The 16,958-nt window shown below is 43.9% G+C and overlaps 1 protein-coding gene across 21 annotated transcripts in view; it reads left to right on the top strand.

The window, feature by feature from the left end:
* The first annotated feature begins 1,760 nt into the window (after positions 1–1,760).
* The window catches only part of CADPS (calcium dependent secretion activator), a 452,259-nt gene continuing 437,061 nt past the window's right edge, over positions 1,761–16,958 (top strand). For all 21 annotated transcript variants that reach the window (XM_089518937.1, XM_089518931.1, XM_089518899.1 and 18 more), the window contains exon 1: positions 1,761–2,693. In XM_089518937.1, coding sequence (XP_089375063.1) covers positions 2,286–2,693 — 408 coding nt within the window. In that variant the 5' untranslated portion in view covers positions 1,761–2,285. The remainder of the gene's footprint in view (positions 2,694–16,958) is intronic.

Below are 16,958 nucleotides of genomic sequence, written 5' to 3'. Positions count from 1 at the left end.
TGAAAATCTTCAGCACAATTGTGCAATTATTGTTGTTTGCCTTTTACTTCCCCTCTCCACTGACTGAAAATCTCCATTGTTGTAAGCCTCTTTGATCCCAATCTAGGGGAAAAAAGGTGGAATAACAATAACAACAATAGCAAGTGCATTTGTACCAACAATAACTGTATTGTGGGTTCCCTGATTATGTATAATGAGAAAAGACCAAAAACTTCCCCCTATCCACTCAGTCCACAACCAAGCCTCCTCTTCAGCCTGGCCTTTACTCGTGAGTAGAGGCTGAGCCAAGGAGGAGGAAGTGGGGACACTGGCCACAATCCTCCTCTTCAGCCCAGCCTTTACTCTCAAGAAGTGGGGACGCTTCCCACAAGACTCCCCACAAGTTTTTGAAGCTCCCTTGGCTTCTTTATCAAGCAGATGAATTGTTATTCATGTGTGTGTGTTGTGTGCCTTCAAGTTGTTTCCAACCTATGCTGACCCCTAAGGCAAATCTGAGACCCAGTGTGGGGCAGCGGTTTGAATTTTGGACTAGGATACTGCAGACCAGGGTTTGAATCCCAGCTCAGTCATATAAACTTACTGGGTAAACTTGGGCAAGTCACACTCTCCCAACCTCAGAGGAGAGCAATGGCAAACCTCTGAAGAAACTTGCCAAAAAAAGAAAAAGAAAGAAAAAATTGCCTTAGGGTCAGCATGACATGAAGGCACACAACACTGACTTGAAGGCATGCACTGCCAACAACTTCTCATTCATTGCCTCTGCAAACCTTCTCTGAACAAATTTTGGCAAGAAACCCCGCATGATAGGGTCACCAGAAGTCAGAAACGACTAGAAGGCCCACGACACCAGTAAATGGATTTTACACTGTTTTACACCTCCACAACCCATGCCCTCCCAGCCCCACAAGGCTCTACCTCAACCCTTCCATGCCTTCTGAGTCTTGCAAGGCTGGGAGTGCGCCACCACATCATTCCACCCATGCCCTCCAAGTACTGCAATGCTGGCAAGACACCACCTCATAGCCCCCCATGCCCTATGAAGCTGTGGGGGCATCACCACATAATTCCCTCCCAAGTCCTGCAAGGTTGAGAGGGCACCACCTCATAGTCCCCCTCATGCCCTCCAAGTCCTGCAAGTCTGGGGGGCCACTACCTCATAGTCCCACCCATGCCCTCCAAGTCCTGCAAGGCTGTGAGGGCACCACCTCATAGTCCCCCTCATGCCCTCCAAGTCCTGCAAGTCTGGGGGGCCACTACCTCATAGTCCCCCCCATGCCCTCCAAGTCCTGAAAGGCTGGGAGGACACCACCTCATAGTCCCCCATGCCCTCCAAGTCCTGCAAGGCTATGGGGGCACCATCTCAATACCCATGCCCTTCTAACCCTGCAAAGCAACTGCCTTGTGGGTCTGGGAGGACACCTCTTCCACCACCCACAATGCTCTCTGCACCCCTCTAAGGGAACCCCTCACCCCCAGGCTGTCTGAGTCCCTGGCTGCCCTTAGAAGTCCACCTCTTTTAATTCTCCTGTGAAGTTGGGCAGGGCTGCGTCAAAAAGAAAGCCAAAGCAAAGCAGCTAATAGTCGGAAAGGCAACCTCCAAAGCGCTGGCAAATCAGCGCAGGGGAAGGGCAGGCGTTGCTTTGGGGAGCCTCATTTTTCCAAACAGTCATGCGCAAGGGGAGGGGACAAAGAGGAGGAGAAGGAGGAGAGAGAGTCCCAAAAGGGGGCAGCGAGACTGAGCGTGCGCAGACAAAGAGAGAGAGAGCAGGAGAGGAGGGTGGGCCCTGGCGGTGCTGGCTGCGCTTGGGCGCGCTCTCCATGCCTCTGCAGCAGTCATCGCCGTCGTCTCCTCCTTCAGCACCTTGGTCAGCTCCTCTGTTGGGTTTATGCGCGGCAGAGGCGGAGAAGGCTCTCCTTCGGGGCTGCATTGAGAGGCAAGGCAGGGGCCTCCTGGGCTGAGGTGCTTGGCGCCTTTCCGCCTTCTTCATTGGTGCCAGGTTGGCCCAGAGAGCAGCCTTTGGGCAGGGAGGAGTTAAAGCCAGGCATAATCCATCCTTTCTCTGTGTCTCTCTCTCACACACAGACAGCCAGAGAATCCTTGGCTGGACAAGGCAAAGGCAAGGAGCTTCTACAGGGCTGCATCAGGGCTCTCCTCCTTCCTGGGTCCTGGTCTTGGGGGGGGGGGTCCTCAACCTCCCTCTGAACTTGTGCCCAGGGCTTTCTAGGCCGAAGGGGAAGGAGAGGAGCCCAGCTTTTGTCTCTGCCTCGCCTGCTTTGCCGTCAAGATGTTGGACCCGTCCTCCAGCGAAGAAGAGTCGGACGAGATTGTGGAAGAGGAGAGCAGCAAGGAAGCCTTGGCCCCCTCCAGTTCCGGGGCCCGACTCTCACCCAGCCGGACCAGCGAGAGCTCTGGAGGTGGAGGAGGCGGCGGAGGAGGCGGTGGTGGTGGTGGAAGTAGCGGAGGAGGCAGTAGTGGAGGCCTGCAGCCCAGCAGCCGGAGCGGGAGCAGCGCCCGGCCTTCCAGCCCGAGCCCCTCGGTGGCCAGCGAGAAAGAGAAAGAGGAGCTGGAGCGGCTCCAGAAGGAGGAAGAGGAGAGGAAGAGGAAGCTCCAGCTCTACGTCTTCGTCATGCGATGCATCGCCTACCCCTTCAACGCCAAGCAGCCCACCGATATGGCCAGGAGGCAGCAGAAGGTAAAGGGGGCAAGGGAGGCTGCAGGGAGAACTGTCCAGGCAGCATCAGGGCCTCACAGAGGGAAAGGAACAGAGGAGGAGGAGGAGGAGGAGATCTCCCACATATACCTCCTTAGTAAAAAAGGATGGGAGGAAACCTTGAGGAGATGGAGAAGGAAAAGAAAGGGAGAGCTCCAGGCACATTTGCTTGCTTGCTTCTTCTTCTTGTTCTTGAGTGCCTTCAAGTCCTTTCTGACTCTGACTGACCCTTATAGAGTTTTTTTTTTTTTTTTGGGGGGGGGGTTGGGCAAGGTTTGCTCAGAGGAAGTTTTTGCCATTGAGGCTGAGAGAGTGTGACTCACCAAAGGTCACTCAGTGGGTTCTCATGGCTGTGCTGGGATTTCAACTTTGGCCTCCAGGGTCACAGTCCCAAGGCTCAAACCCACTTGCGACTGCGGCAGAAACTTTCCCCGAGGGTGGCAGCAGGGCCTGCCAAAGAGCTATGGGGCTACTACTACTACTACTAGTAATAATAATAATAATAATAATAATAAAATTTATTTATATCTCGCTTCTCCAAGCAATCAAAGCAGCTTACACTAAAAAAACCCCCCACAAACTACAAGAACAGCATGTTTCATTATCTCCGAAACCCTCCCTAACCTTCCCTTCCATAATAAAATAAAATAAAATTACTGGACAGTTATTGGAACTGTTATGAAAAACAAGGAAGAGGTAGTTAGGGCAATTTTCAAAGGAAGAAACACAAGGTTATTGGAAGTTTGTCTTAATCTGGAAAAGCCTGCTGGAAGAGATATGTCTTGACTGCCTTTTTGAAGCAATCAAGACTAGTAATATTTTGAAGTATTATTATAGCAGAACCACCACACACAGAGATTGGCAAGTTGTCCTGTCTGATGGTGGACCAAGAGTTTGGGTGGCAGTGCTCTGTCCCATACTTTCTGAAAAGTGCCTCCTGTGCAGCAATGAGGACGCCCTTCTTTGCAACAAAGGTTTAATAGGGTTAGTAGCTGTCCCTGGAATAAACTTGTCTGAGAGGAAACGGGATTGCAGTCCAAGAGGTGTTCCTGCCTAATGCAGAAGGTCCAGCAGTGTCTCTCTCTCATCTCACTCCTTCAAGTCAAAGGGCAGAGTGTCCAAGTCTAGCTGGCTTATTTTGACACATCAGGCAAATAAATAAATAAACAAACAATTTTCATACATGCTTCTCCGTGGAAGGGTAAAAAAAATTATAAATTCAATAGTGAACAGTCTGGCTTCTCTTCATACTGTTTTAAAAAAAACCTAATAAGAATAAATAAGTATCCATCACCTGAAGCAGCTACCAAGGCCTGCCCAAGGGTGGGGCCTGCCTTGTGCCAGAGAGCTTCTCAACCCAGCTCTCCTGGTCTTCTGACAGCCTGTCCAGAATGCCAGAGAAATGGAGAGCTGGCTGGCAGAGGAAAGGAGTCCCTCTTGCAGCAGTCGAATGCAGCATGAACGAAGGACAGGAGAGAAACACAAGACACACAAAAAGAGGCCTCTTTCAGGGTAAAGGCAAGGATGGCAGTGGAGAGGAGAGGGCTTGAGGGGAATGAAGCAGGAATCTCAACATCTGGGAGGAGATGAGGAGGAGGAGGAGGAGGAGGAGGAGGAGGAGGAGGAGGAGAGCCAGGGGTCAGGGAGAGAGAATGCAGTGCCAGGCTGTCAGCTCTTCTCATCCCCCTGGTGCATTGAGGGCTTGGACAGGGATCAGATTGGCAATGAAGTTCCTTCTTTAGTCAAATGATCCCTATCCTCCCTTGGCCGCTTTTCTCCCCCCTCCCCACCACCCTGCTGCACCTTATGTAACTGTAACTATTGCCACAGGGGCCTGGTCTGTCCCCCCCTCCCCCCAAACTCAACCTGCCACAAAGAGACAAAGCAGAGAAAGAGAAGGAGACAGGTGTTGCTGGAGTCTGGAAGGGCTTTTGTATTTCCTGCAATGTCACCTCCTCCTCCTCCTCCTCCTGCTGCTGCATGACTTTCAGCTAGCTACTTCTTCCAAGGTGACTCGCAGGAGGGGAAAGTTGCTGCCCCTGCCAGAGTGAAGCAGCAGCCAAACCATCTCTTGCTTGCTCTCCAGGAGATCTGAGCAAAGGTGATACTGCCCCAGTTGCCTGCCATGCAAGCACTACTGTGAGAACCAATTACAGCATGCAAGCTTTTGTGCCCCTGCTGGAGAAACCCTGGCCATAAGCTGCCTTCCCAGTGCTGCCTTAGATGTCTAACAATAGCATGACATGCTTCACGCTAAGTTCAGCTCACTTTCTTTTCTTTGCCTCCTTCTCCTCCTGCTCCTCCTCCTCCGCCCTGCCTTCAAATTGAAAACAATATTGCAGATGAACTCTTCATCCTTCTTTGACCAGAAGCTCTGGTTTCTGCAGAATGCACATTTTGTATTCATGTAACCTTGTTGTGCTAAACAGTTGGATTTGCATATATTCACACCATATATAAATAACACTATTCCACCCCTGAAAGCTATTACATAGGGTTTCTTTAAAAAAAAAACTCCTGGAAGATGACTTTAAAAACCTTTACTACTCAAGTGCTTAATACTCTGTTGTCAGCAGAGACCTTGGAAAGGATCTGTTGAAACAAATACACAATCTAGTCATTGTTATTCTCTGTCCTGTAGCCAGTGTGCTTTCCAGATAGTAATCAATGCTTTTAATATTGGATAAGTAGTATATATCTATTTTTGTCCTGGCAAAGTATTCTGTGAAGCCAATCCTTAATATACAAGCTTTACAGCTGGTAAACTAAGGCTTAGAGACAGTAAATGATGTTCCCAAGGTCAGCCAATGAGTCTGTGACAAAGCATGGATTTTTTTAACTCTTGGTCTTTCAGAGCCAGGTCCAACAGAACATCCCAGCACTGAACATGTTTGCTTGGAAGTAAGTCCCCCTGAGTTAAATGGGACTTTTTGAAAGTGTGTATATATGGTTGTGGACTAAAGATGCAGTCTGCATTTCATAGAATCACTGGCAAAACTCTCACTAACTCATGCACTCCAGGGGCCTATACTGAGGAGTTCTTCCAGCGTACAGTAGTACATTTTGCAGTTAAATCTAGATTTGTGGCCAGGACATAAAATCTAACTTCCTGACTGATACAATTACATGTCTTCAGTAAGTCAGATTGTAGCTTGGGGTGGAGGGATGAAGGCATAATTCTTCCAAATAAGAATTCTGCTCCCCCTCCCAATGAAATTTTCCTTCAGTCCTCAAAGTTATATCATTGTAGAGAATGAGTAACTGAAAATAATCCGCACCTAGAGTTCTTCTATTTGTTGAGTTCTCATTCCCTAGGCCTCTTTGCCTGCACCTTTTCTTTGGATGACTACACTTACTCTCTAACTGATCAATTGAAGTTTTAAATTATTTCAATGCTAGAAATGTGGGGAGTGAAGAAAAATTTTATTGGGGAGGGCACCCTTTTTATTAGACGGCAATGCCCACATTTTGCCCCCACATCACTTTCAAGTGAGAGGATAACAACAGATGGATGCATTTAAGGAAAGGTAGCAAACGATTTTGACTACTATCACAATGATTGTTATATAAATGAAGGTCATAAAATTTCATGTCGGTCCTCTTTGGAATAACTCCACTGTAATCAGGCTGGTTATGGATAAGTAATAAGTATGATAGTAGGAGGCAATGTTCCTTTCCAGCCAGAACAAGGAAAATAAGAATAAGGAGGGAGATGGAGGCTCAGGTGGATGCTGAAACAGGTGAATAGTTTGGCTGCCAGTGAAAAGAACTGTTGTTGACACTTCCTGTTGTAGGTACATAGTCATCTGTCACCTTGATAATCACAGCAAATTAGTTTTGCTCTGCATGTTTTGTTAAAGAAATCAGATAACCTGGATCTATCTGTCTACAGTCCCATTATCCATCACCTACCCAAGTGAAGCTTAAAACTACCTTTTTTTTTACTCTTCCTTCCTCACTTTAAAATAAAAGCTTGAGAAATTCTGAATGTCTCCTCTTCTGCCAATGACCTTTCTAAACCTGAAAGTCAGTAGGACATATTGATGGGAATGACATTCATTCAGTTCTCTTGCGCCACGGAGCTATTATTAGCCCATCTGAGTATAAGGAAGTAGCAAAAAAATACCAGATCCACGCAGTTCACAGAAAGCTGGAGAGTTAGGTGATGATGGAAGGTCAAATATTTATACACTTTTGTTTGCTGGTGTGTGTGTGTGTACAATATTTGTATATTATCACTGGAGGGGCTTAAATCGTATTGCAACTTGCTGACAGTTTTGCAGTTTGCCACCCCCACCCTCCATACACACATTGTAACAAATGCCTTGTAAATTCTCCCTGTTTTACAGGAAAGGAAATACAGGAAATTAAATAGGTTATGCAATGGTAGCTTTATTTGAATGTAGATAAAAAGAATACTATGAATTTGAGATGTTAGACTGATGTGGCAGATGTAGATTCAAATGCTTGCCCAGACATAATTCATTGGCTGCCCTTGAGTTGCCAGTTACTTTGACATGCCATCTATAAAACAGGAAAGTTATCTATTGTACCAGGCTGTTGTACCAGGAGAAGTGGAAAAGACTGTAAGTACTTTCTCTACTGTGATGTGGACAAGTCAAAAGGAGGGGAGAATTTGCTCAGTAACAATAATTTGCTCAGTAGCAATCAGTTGGGTTGTGTTATGCTGAAGTAAAGATTAACACTGACCAGAATGAACTGGGAAAAGGGGCAACATATAGCAGCAACAACAAACAAATAATGCAGTCCCTTACTGAGTTCCATAGTGTTTAACCCAAGGTCCCTGAGAACTAGATGCAGCAAAACATCCCAGCATTGAGCATGTTTACTTGCAAGTAAGTCTGACTGGGTTGACCTGTGTAGTGTAGGGGATCTGAATGTTGGCCCAGAACTCCAGGGGACCAGGGTTTGAACCCCTGTTCATCCATAGAAACCCAGTATGTGACCTTGCACATGTCACACTCTTTCAGCCTGAGAGGAAGGCAATGGCAAACCTCTTCTGAAAAAAAAAATATCTTGCCAGCAGAACCCTATAGCAGAGCAATCATACGCTGAAGTCACCTTCAAGGCACACAATAACAACAGCAGCATACAGAGGTGAAAGGGCCTTTTGGAAGTATGCATAAGGTTGAAGGCTGTTGAATGATTGATTCACCTTGATGCAGTTGAATGGTCCATCTTGTTCAGGGCAGTCGGATATGGCTAATGGTAGTTTTCCAGGCTCTCAGGTAAGAGTTTTGAGTACATGTGTTAGGATCCTTTGAGCTGGAGATTTTGGAGACTGAATCTTGAATCTTACTGTGTGAATCATGTTTTCTGCCACTGAGCTGTGCTCCCTGCCTGCCTACCCACCCCATTGTGCCTGTAAAAACATAAATAAAGAGAAATAGAGCAGAACATAGGTTTACCACTCAGTTAAAGCAAAGTACTTGATTTAAGCTAATTTAATCCCTTGGAAGTCAATGGTTGCAAACTGGCTTAAAACCTAATATCTGAGTTAAAAAGAATCAGGGTATTGCACCGTACATATGACAAAACTGGTGCTGTCACCTTGTGAATAAAAATAACCCCAAGAAATTATATTTACAAGATGTAATAAACCAAGGACAAGCAGAATCTATTGTTAGATCTTGGGGGTGAGGTGCAGTAGATCAGCAAGGGTTTCTACCTCCATATAGTGATAACAGCAACAAAAAGGTATTTCTGCTCTGTAAATTAGGCCACTAAAACTAAGAGAGCCTGGAGTGTGTGGAGGGGGTGTGTGCATGTGCTTATAGGCATCATTCCCAGTACATGCCCCTCTTGAAGCCATTGTTTGTACCTGGCTCTGGGTTCTAGTAAAAAGGAAGGAGGAGATTGTACAAAGCTCAAATTCATCCTCTCTTGCATTAAAGGAGCTTCTGTCATTCATGTGACAAGGCTTGGTGGGAGCAAATTGTCAAGTTATATTCAAGAACTGGCTTTTGGAAAACTGATCAAATCGGTGGTCTCTCTTGAAGTCTCTGGTCCCATCGAAAGAGCATGTTCTAATGCATATTCTTAAATTAGCACCTTCATTGAAATAGTGTGAAATGATTCTAGGTCTTGATATTTCTTAGGGAAAAAATCCCTTTGGCTTAATCATAAGCCAAATGCCATCCGTTTGGCATTGCTTTATCCAAGTCTTCAGCCTTAGGAAAGCTCAAGACTATTGCAACTAAATGTAGAAAAATGTGTGTTCATTTCTGTTTCATGACTGGCAGTTTTTATTGCCAGCAGATTAACAGTGATGTGTGCTCCTTTAGCCTGTTAGTAGGGTAGTCATGTGTTCTGTTTCACAGAGGGCACTCCTTGATTGTGTTCTGCTTCACAGAGTGCAGTCCTTGGTTTGAAAATGTCCTCTATTGGAATGGCTGTCTAGTCCTACGGTTCAAGATAATGCATTGTAATTCTGTTTAAATGATGCTAACTATACAATGGGTTCTTAGTATCTGCAGGGGTTTGGTTCCAGGATCCCCTACCCCCCATGGATACCAAAATCCATGGATTCTCACATATCATTAAATATAATGGCATCGTAAAATAATGTCCCTTATATAAAATGGCAAAACCAAGGTTTGTTTTATGATATTTTTTAAAAACATATTTTGAAGCTGTGGATGGTTGAAACCATGGATAGGAAATCTGTAGATACAAAAGGCCGACTGTATATGCATTTATACATATACGTTAGCTTTACACAAGCTCCATCCTTCTCTTGTTCTTTTTTACCAAATAGTCATATCCCCCTCCCTCTGGAAATGCTTAAATGTCATGCTACGTATTGTTAGATATAAGTCTCACTTGTTAGACTGACCTTTTCTATATGTTCAGGTCTGTACCACTGGAATGGTATTTTTCCATTTATTTTAATGGCAGTAGTGATGAGAGTACATGAGTCTTCAAGACAGATTGGTGCTTTTTTCCTACATTAAAATTATTCACATGTGCCTGATTCACTCGGAACTGATTCAGCATTTTGAGGCAGAAGTCTTGACATTTGTGTGTGAGGAGACGTTTGGTTTAAGTACATGTGACTTTATTCTTCCACCATCTGAACTACCTAGTCTCTGCAAATGGAACAGAAAAACTTTTGACACAACTTTGTTCACTGGTGATAAACAGTACACAGTTGCTGGGTGGTTTGGTTTTATTTTTATTAAACTTATCTCTCCTGAAGGCACCCATCAGTAACTGCAGCTGTGAGTTTCTGTAACTAGTTTCTCTACCAAGTCTTCTGGCTGTAAGGCTACTTTCTTTTGATTACTGCATTCCTTAAACACCTCATATACAAAGTCTCCCCTGGTATAGCACAATTTAAAACAGAATAAAGTCTACAAACAGTTAAAAATGCAGATTAAGAAGTGCAAAAGACACATGTCAGCCTAACACCATAAAATATGCCATACATTACAAAAGTAAAAATGTCCAACATTGTCAGGATTTGAAACAGACAGTAGAGACTAAAAGGTAGATCTTGCAAATACCAGTACTACTATTTCTACAATAATGTTAGGAAAGGTGGAGGGAATAATGAAAGATGGAGACAATCACTTTAGAAAGGTGGAAAGAAGTAGAAAGAAATTACCAAATGTTAGATGGATGGACTCAATTAAAGAGGTCACGGGTATGAATCTGCAAGCACTTAGAAGAACAGTGGAGGATAGGGAGTCCTGGAGATGTCTCATCCGAAGGGTCACCATGAATCGAGATTGACTTGAGAGTGGTTAACAGCAACAGCAAAAAACTATTTCTATTACCCCAATTCAACATAGCTACTGAACAAAGTTATATTTCAACACATTGGGAGGGCATCAGGTTAGGAACAGCTTATATAAGAACTGTCTTGCCAACTAAACAAAAGTTTAATCTAGTCTAGCATTCAGCACTGGGATTCAGCCAAATCCCTTTCCAAACTGACAAACAGGGACCAATACTGTTGATCACCTCCAAGGGCCAAAGGCTGAAAGAGATAATGGAAACAGCCTCAGCATCATGCTATATTTAGGAGCTTCCAAAAGCATTGAATGGACTACTTTTTGGGGTGGCATTCTACAGGATCATAGAATCATAGAGTTGGAAGAGATTGCAAGGGCCATCCAGTCCAACCCCCTGCCATGCAGGAAATCTAAATCAAAGCATCCCCGACAGATGGCCATCCAGCCTCTGTTTAAAGACCTCCAAGGAAGGAGAACCTCTACACTCCAACGGAGTTTGTTCCACTGTCGAACAGCCCTTACTGTCAGGAAGTTCCTCCTAATGTTGAGGTGGAATCTCTTTTCCTGGAGCTTGCATCCATTGTTCCGGGTCCTAGTCTCTGGAGCAGCAAAAATCAAGCTAGCTACCTCCTCAATATGTCATCCCTTCAAGTATTTAAACAGGGCTATCATTTCACCCCTTAACTTTCTCTTCTCCAGGCTAAACATCCCCAGCTCCCTTAGTCATTTCTCATGGGACATGGTTTCCAGACCCTTCACCATTTTGGTCACCCTCCTTTGGACACGCTCTAGTTTCTCAACATCCTTTTTAAACTGTGGTGTCCAAAACTGGACACAATATTCCAGGTGGGGCCTGACCAGAGCAGAATAGTGTGGCACTATTACTTCCCTTGATCTAGACACTATACTTTTATTGATGCAGCCTAAAATTGCATTGGCCTTGTTAGCTGCCGCATCGCACTGTTGACTCATGTCCAATTTGAGGTCTACTTGGACTCCCAGATCCCTTTCACATGTAGTCTCATTCAACCAGGTGTCCCCCATCCTATATCTGTGCATTTCATTTTTCTGCCCTAAGTGCAGTACCTTATATTTCTCCGTGTTGAAATACATTTTGTTAGTTTTGGCCCAGCTTTCTAATCTATTAAGGTCATTCTGAAGTTTGATCCTGTCCTCAGGGGTATTAGCTACTCCTCCTAATTTGGTGTCATCTGCAAATTTGATAAGTATACCCCCAATTCTGTCATCCCAGTCATTGATAAAGAAGGCTAGTGAACAGTGGCATCACAGTGCCTTGCACTTGTCCATGATCCATGTTTGATCAGATAGAAGTCACTGGGCTAAGGAGGTATGTGAATAAATAATAAAATACTAGTAGTGCAACTGTTTCATAAATGTTGATAGCAAATATGTGAGATGGGAAAATTGTGGAAATATCTTAAAATACCACCTACTCCAACTTGTTAACATTCATCATCTGTACTTAAAACACAAAAGGGGAAGCAATTTCTTTAAATGGGCTTGCTTTTGTTTCTGTAAGGAGTATGCATGTTTTTGAAATGCACAGAATATTTTTTTAAATGTGAATTGGAATGGCACCTCGGTCTAAAGTCTATAATGGGTAGGATGGGCAACTGATGCAATACTCAAGAGGGTGATCTATCACCTTTGGCATTCAAAGAGAAAATGCAGTAATGAGCAAGTGGGTTACTATCTGTTGGACCAAAAAAAGTAATTGTCATGACAGATCTGCTATCATTGTCATCAGCATAGCTCTTAAAGACAATTATGCTCATCACTGGAAATTAATCAAAACATGATCTCACACACAAAAAAGTTCTTACACCAAAAGGACAAACCTGAAAAGAAATGGGAATAGGGCAGTGTTTCTTAAGTTTCCTAATGCCACAACCCTTTAATACAGTTCATGTTGTGGTGACCCCCAACCGATGGTCTCAGTTCCTAAGACCATCAGAAATATGTGTTTTCTGATGGTCTTAGGTGACTCCTGTGAAAGCACCTTCATTGAAATAGTGTGAAATTATTCTAGCTCTTGATATTTCTTAGGAAAAAATCCTGTTGGCTTAATCATAAGCCAAATGCCATCCCTTTGGCATTGCTTTATCGACCACAAAGGGGTCGTGACCCACAGTTTGATAACCACTGGACTAGGAAGATCAAAAAGGTTACTGTTACTACTGCTGCTGTTGAACATCTACCTGAATGAAGTATTTGGGATTCACAATATTTTTTTCATAGTCAAATAGAGTAAGAATACTAGGGCCTTGTGCATATTTCCTCTTAGTAGTGCAGAGTTGAGGGGCATTCAGTCCTGGGGCCAAATCTAGTCCTCCTGGGCCCCAGATCAGCCCTATGGGCTTTTGCAGATAGCCACATTCTTTGCCCATTTGGTGGTTTCCTAGTTTTTGTATGCCTTTTTAAAACCAATCTAAAAAGTTTAAATGCCTTTTCCAAGGCTTAGTTACTTGCAGTAAGAGTTTTAAACTAAAATATATTGGTAAAATATGTTTTCTTTTGGGTCTCACCCAGTACTGGAATGCAACCCCTGAAAAGGCTCACTTGATGGAGTCACTTAGAACTTTAGGAGTCAGCATTTGTTCTGAAATAGTCCTCTCATCTAATTGCAGAATCCTGTGACTTGACTTGTACACAAATGGTGAATCCATCCAGCATCCTGGGTGGATTTGAGACTAGATGACCTTTCTGGTCCAAACAGTTTATGATTTGGGGTCTTACCAGTGAGCATACAGTACTTTTTAAAGGCAATGCTGTGCAGGTTCCTGTTCAGGACATAGACTGAAAGGTCAGGGGAGAGGTAGTGTTGGAAGAAAGATTAAGCCACAGGGGATAAGCTGCCATTGTTCATGATCATTTGTCGCTATGAATTCATTCAAGCTCTCAAAACTTGTTTTGTTTCATCTGCAAAGTAGCTGCTAGGCCAGTGGTTTCAGTGTATTGCATAGACAATTATTCTTTGGGTAGGGTGTTTCTTGTATTCAGAATGCTTCCTTATCTTCTTAATGGCTTTGGCAGAGGAAATGTGCCTGTATGAACCCAATGGTCATTTGGTTTAATCCAGTTGAAATATTCCTTTTGTATTGGTTGCTCTTTGGGGCTAGCAAGGTAACAGCTATCATTTAGAATGGATCAGTGGTCTGTATTCAAACTTTGCTTCAGACATCAAGAAACCATGTCCTTTCCATATTTAATGCCTATCAAGGCAGTTATCTCCCCGTTAATACCATCCATGTTAACTACTGCTTCAGCAGATCCTCATATAGAGATAGTAGTTTTAGACCTTATGTGATGCCCTTTTAATTGGTTTAGGCAGCTGTTGAATTGGGAGGTGATTATGGTCTGGCAAACAGGGCATAGGTTCTTCCTGTGAGCATCAAATGAGTGGTTGCTCACCATGGGAGGCAGAGAGCTGGATTGACTGGTTTGGTCTAACAAGTCCTTCTGTTTTGATGATATAACATAATTTAAATCTTCTGCTTCATTAGCCCCAGCACTTTTAGATGAATGCAACCAAGGACTTTTGATATCAGCAACATCTAAATGTATTCACCCACAATCTATAGATATAAATGCTAGCACTGAAAACTCTGGAGTTAAAAGAAACATGAAATACAATGGCTTGAGTCCTGAAAATTAGTAAAAGGTTAATGGAGAAAAAATTATCTTTCTCTCACAACTAAATGCAAGCTTCCCCACTTTCTACAGAGGTTCAGGGCTGCCACTTCAACAATGTGGAATGGGATGCAAGTGATTGGTCAAGGAAGGAAGGGATGAGAAAATTTATTTCCCTGAATTTCCATAAATCATCTAAGGATCAATATGTTATTTATGTAAGCTGATTTCTTATAGGAAACAGAACAGAAGCTCTATCTGAAGCTTCCTTTGCTGTTCAAAGGCCACAATAAAAATATGCTTTGAGAGTCTTAGGCCTGTTACAGACAGCCAAAATAAAGCTGCTTCGAGTCACAGTGGAGGTATGGTGTTTCAATGATGCATGCGTCCTAAGACTCCAGAAGTCACACCAAAGCCATGTTCCACTCCTAAGGACTGGAGTGTGGCTTTGGTGTGGCTTCTGGACTCTTAGGACGCATGCATCATTGAAACACCATACCTCCACTGTGACTCGAAGCAGCTTTATTTTGGCTGTCTGTAACAGGCCATAGACAATCTTTTTGTCATTTCCATTCTAAGACAGCACCATAAGCCCTTTGCTGCTATGCTTCACTGCATCAGAAAATACTTTAGTATCTTTTATGCTGTATAATGGTATTTTTTGCCATCTCAACATAAATTTATGTAAAGTTGTGTCATAACTCATAATGACTTTCAGCATGGCCTTAGGGTTATTTGGTAAAAGAAAGGCCTCAAGGGACAGTCCCAGTCTAAAATGGACTTTAAATTATTGATGTACTAAAGGAGATTCCCCATTTTTTGACATATAAAGGTTGAGTCATCTTTCTCAAAATGTACTTGGAGCCATCTGAATAAAACTAATGACTAAATTAGCACTTAAAGGAAAGAACATAGATTGCTGGAGGGAAGAGACTAACAGTGACACTAGGTCACGAACCTGATCAGGAGGGCTTTAAACTGAATTATGTGTGGAAGGGAGGACAGTCTTCTTGAGAGTAGGATTTCATCAAGTACAGGTGATAATAGCCCAAAAGTTAGCCCAGAGAGAACTGGCCAGCTAGTACAAGAACCCAGCAGTGGGATGGAAAAACCTTAAATAAGCACGTAGGGGAGCTTAGTGTAGAGACATGTGAGGCCATGGGTCTCCACACTAATGCACAGAGAATGGGAAACAAACAAGATGAACTTGAACTTTTAACTAAGCAAATCAAATCAAATATAATAGGCATCACTGAAATCTGGTGGGATAAATCCCATGATTGAAATGTAACAATTGCGGAATAAATCTATTTCACCAAAACAGACCAAACAGGGAAGGAGGAGGAGTAGCATTATGTGCCAAAGATTTTTATGCCTTGAAAATTAGGTTGAGTGCATCTGGGAGGGGGGGGGAGTAAGGGGGAGAGAAACAACTGGGATGTCATTGTGGAGGTCAACTACAGCCCCCCCCCCCCCTCAAGCCTGACTGAGGACTTAAATTATGCCTTCCTGGAACAGATGAACAAATATTCAGAAAGGAGAGATGCAGTAGTAATGGGAGATTTCAACTGTCCTGATATTTATTGGAAGTCAAACTCTGCCAAGAATAAAAGGTACAACAAATTCCTCATTTGCCTTGTAGGTAATTTCATTGTCCAGAAAGTGAAAAAGGCAAACAACGCTATTTTAGATATGTTCCTAATCAACAGTGATGACCTGGTTAAAGGGGTGAAAGTTCACACTGAGCATTTCCCTAAGTGTACTGAAACCAACTTTCTTAAAGTCTAGAATGTGTGACACTGAGCCTGAACAGACTGGCCAGAAAAGCCAACTTTCTGGTAGCTTGGGGGAGTGGTGTTTTGACAGCACATGCTCCCAAGAAACTTGGAAGACAGCCAGCCAATCAGACAGGGGTGGCTTCAAGCTGCTCCAAGGGCATGGCATTTTGACAATGCATGCTCCTGGAGCACCTGGAAGCCTTCCAGGGGTGCACTGGGACTGGCTAAGGTGATCCAAAACCAGCCCAAATAGGATCACATCTTTTTCTCTCCTGTTTGAGCCACTGGTGGAGAGCACCTTTGGGGCTGCAGTCCTGAGGTGGCTTTGGCAGGGGCGGCTTCAAGCCAACCCTTCATGGCCATCTGGTTTGGCCCTATGAGTCCATCCACACTGCAGAAATAATCTGGCTTGACCTACTTTAACTGCCATGACTCCATGCTATGGAATTCTGGGAATTGTAGTTTGTTGTGGCACCAGAGCTCTCTGACCAAGAAGGCTAAAAGTCTCACAAAACTACAGAACTCAGAATTCCCTAGTACTCGGCCAAGGCAGTTGAAGCAGTCTGAAACTGCATTATTTTTGCAATGTGTTTTGGACCTCTGTTTGGCTTCTTCTTTCCTCTTTCTAAAACACTCCAGGAGACCATGGTCACTCCCACCTAATGATCCCGCCACTTCCATGTCAGGGATGATGGGAGTTGTAGCTCTTCACCTCTGGCTCGAACTCACCACCTTGTTACGCACCGGCGCTGACCAGTTTTGGCCAGTGGTTAAAGCTTTGCTCTAAAGCAGCAGAGTTACAGAGAATAGGCTGAAGACCCTGACAACCTCTCCAAGCCTTCTCACTCTTGCTTCCACAGAAGTCTTCCCACATCTTCGGGATCCAGCTGGCTCTTGTATCTTCACTCAAGACACCAGACAACTCAGTAGTCTTATATAAAAGATCTACTTTATTCTACTATATACAGCTCCAAAACTATCCAATACAACAATACTCCTCACTACTACTATCCACTGCTACTACCCACAAAATACATTAGGATTCATAGCCATTATTATAG

The sequence above is a fragment of the Sceloporus occidentalis genome, unplaced genomic scaffold (assembly GCF_023333645.1).
Source record: "Sceloporus occidentalis isolate IW3139 unplaced genomic scaffold, rSceOcc1.0.p SCAF_1, whole genome shotgun sequence".
Lineage (NCBI taxonomy): Eukaryota > Metazoa > Chordata > Lepidosauria > Squamata > Phrynosomatidae > Sceloporus > Sceloporus occidentalis.
The sequence above is the reverse complement of the archived record's forward strand: the minus strand, read 5'-3'. Positions and strand labels throughout refer to the sequence as shown.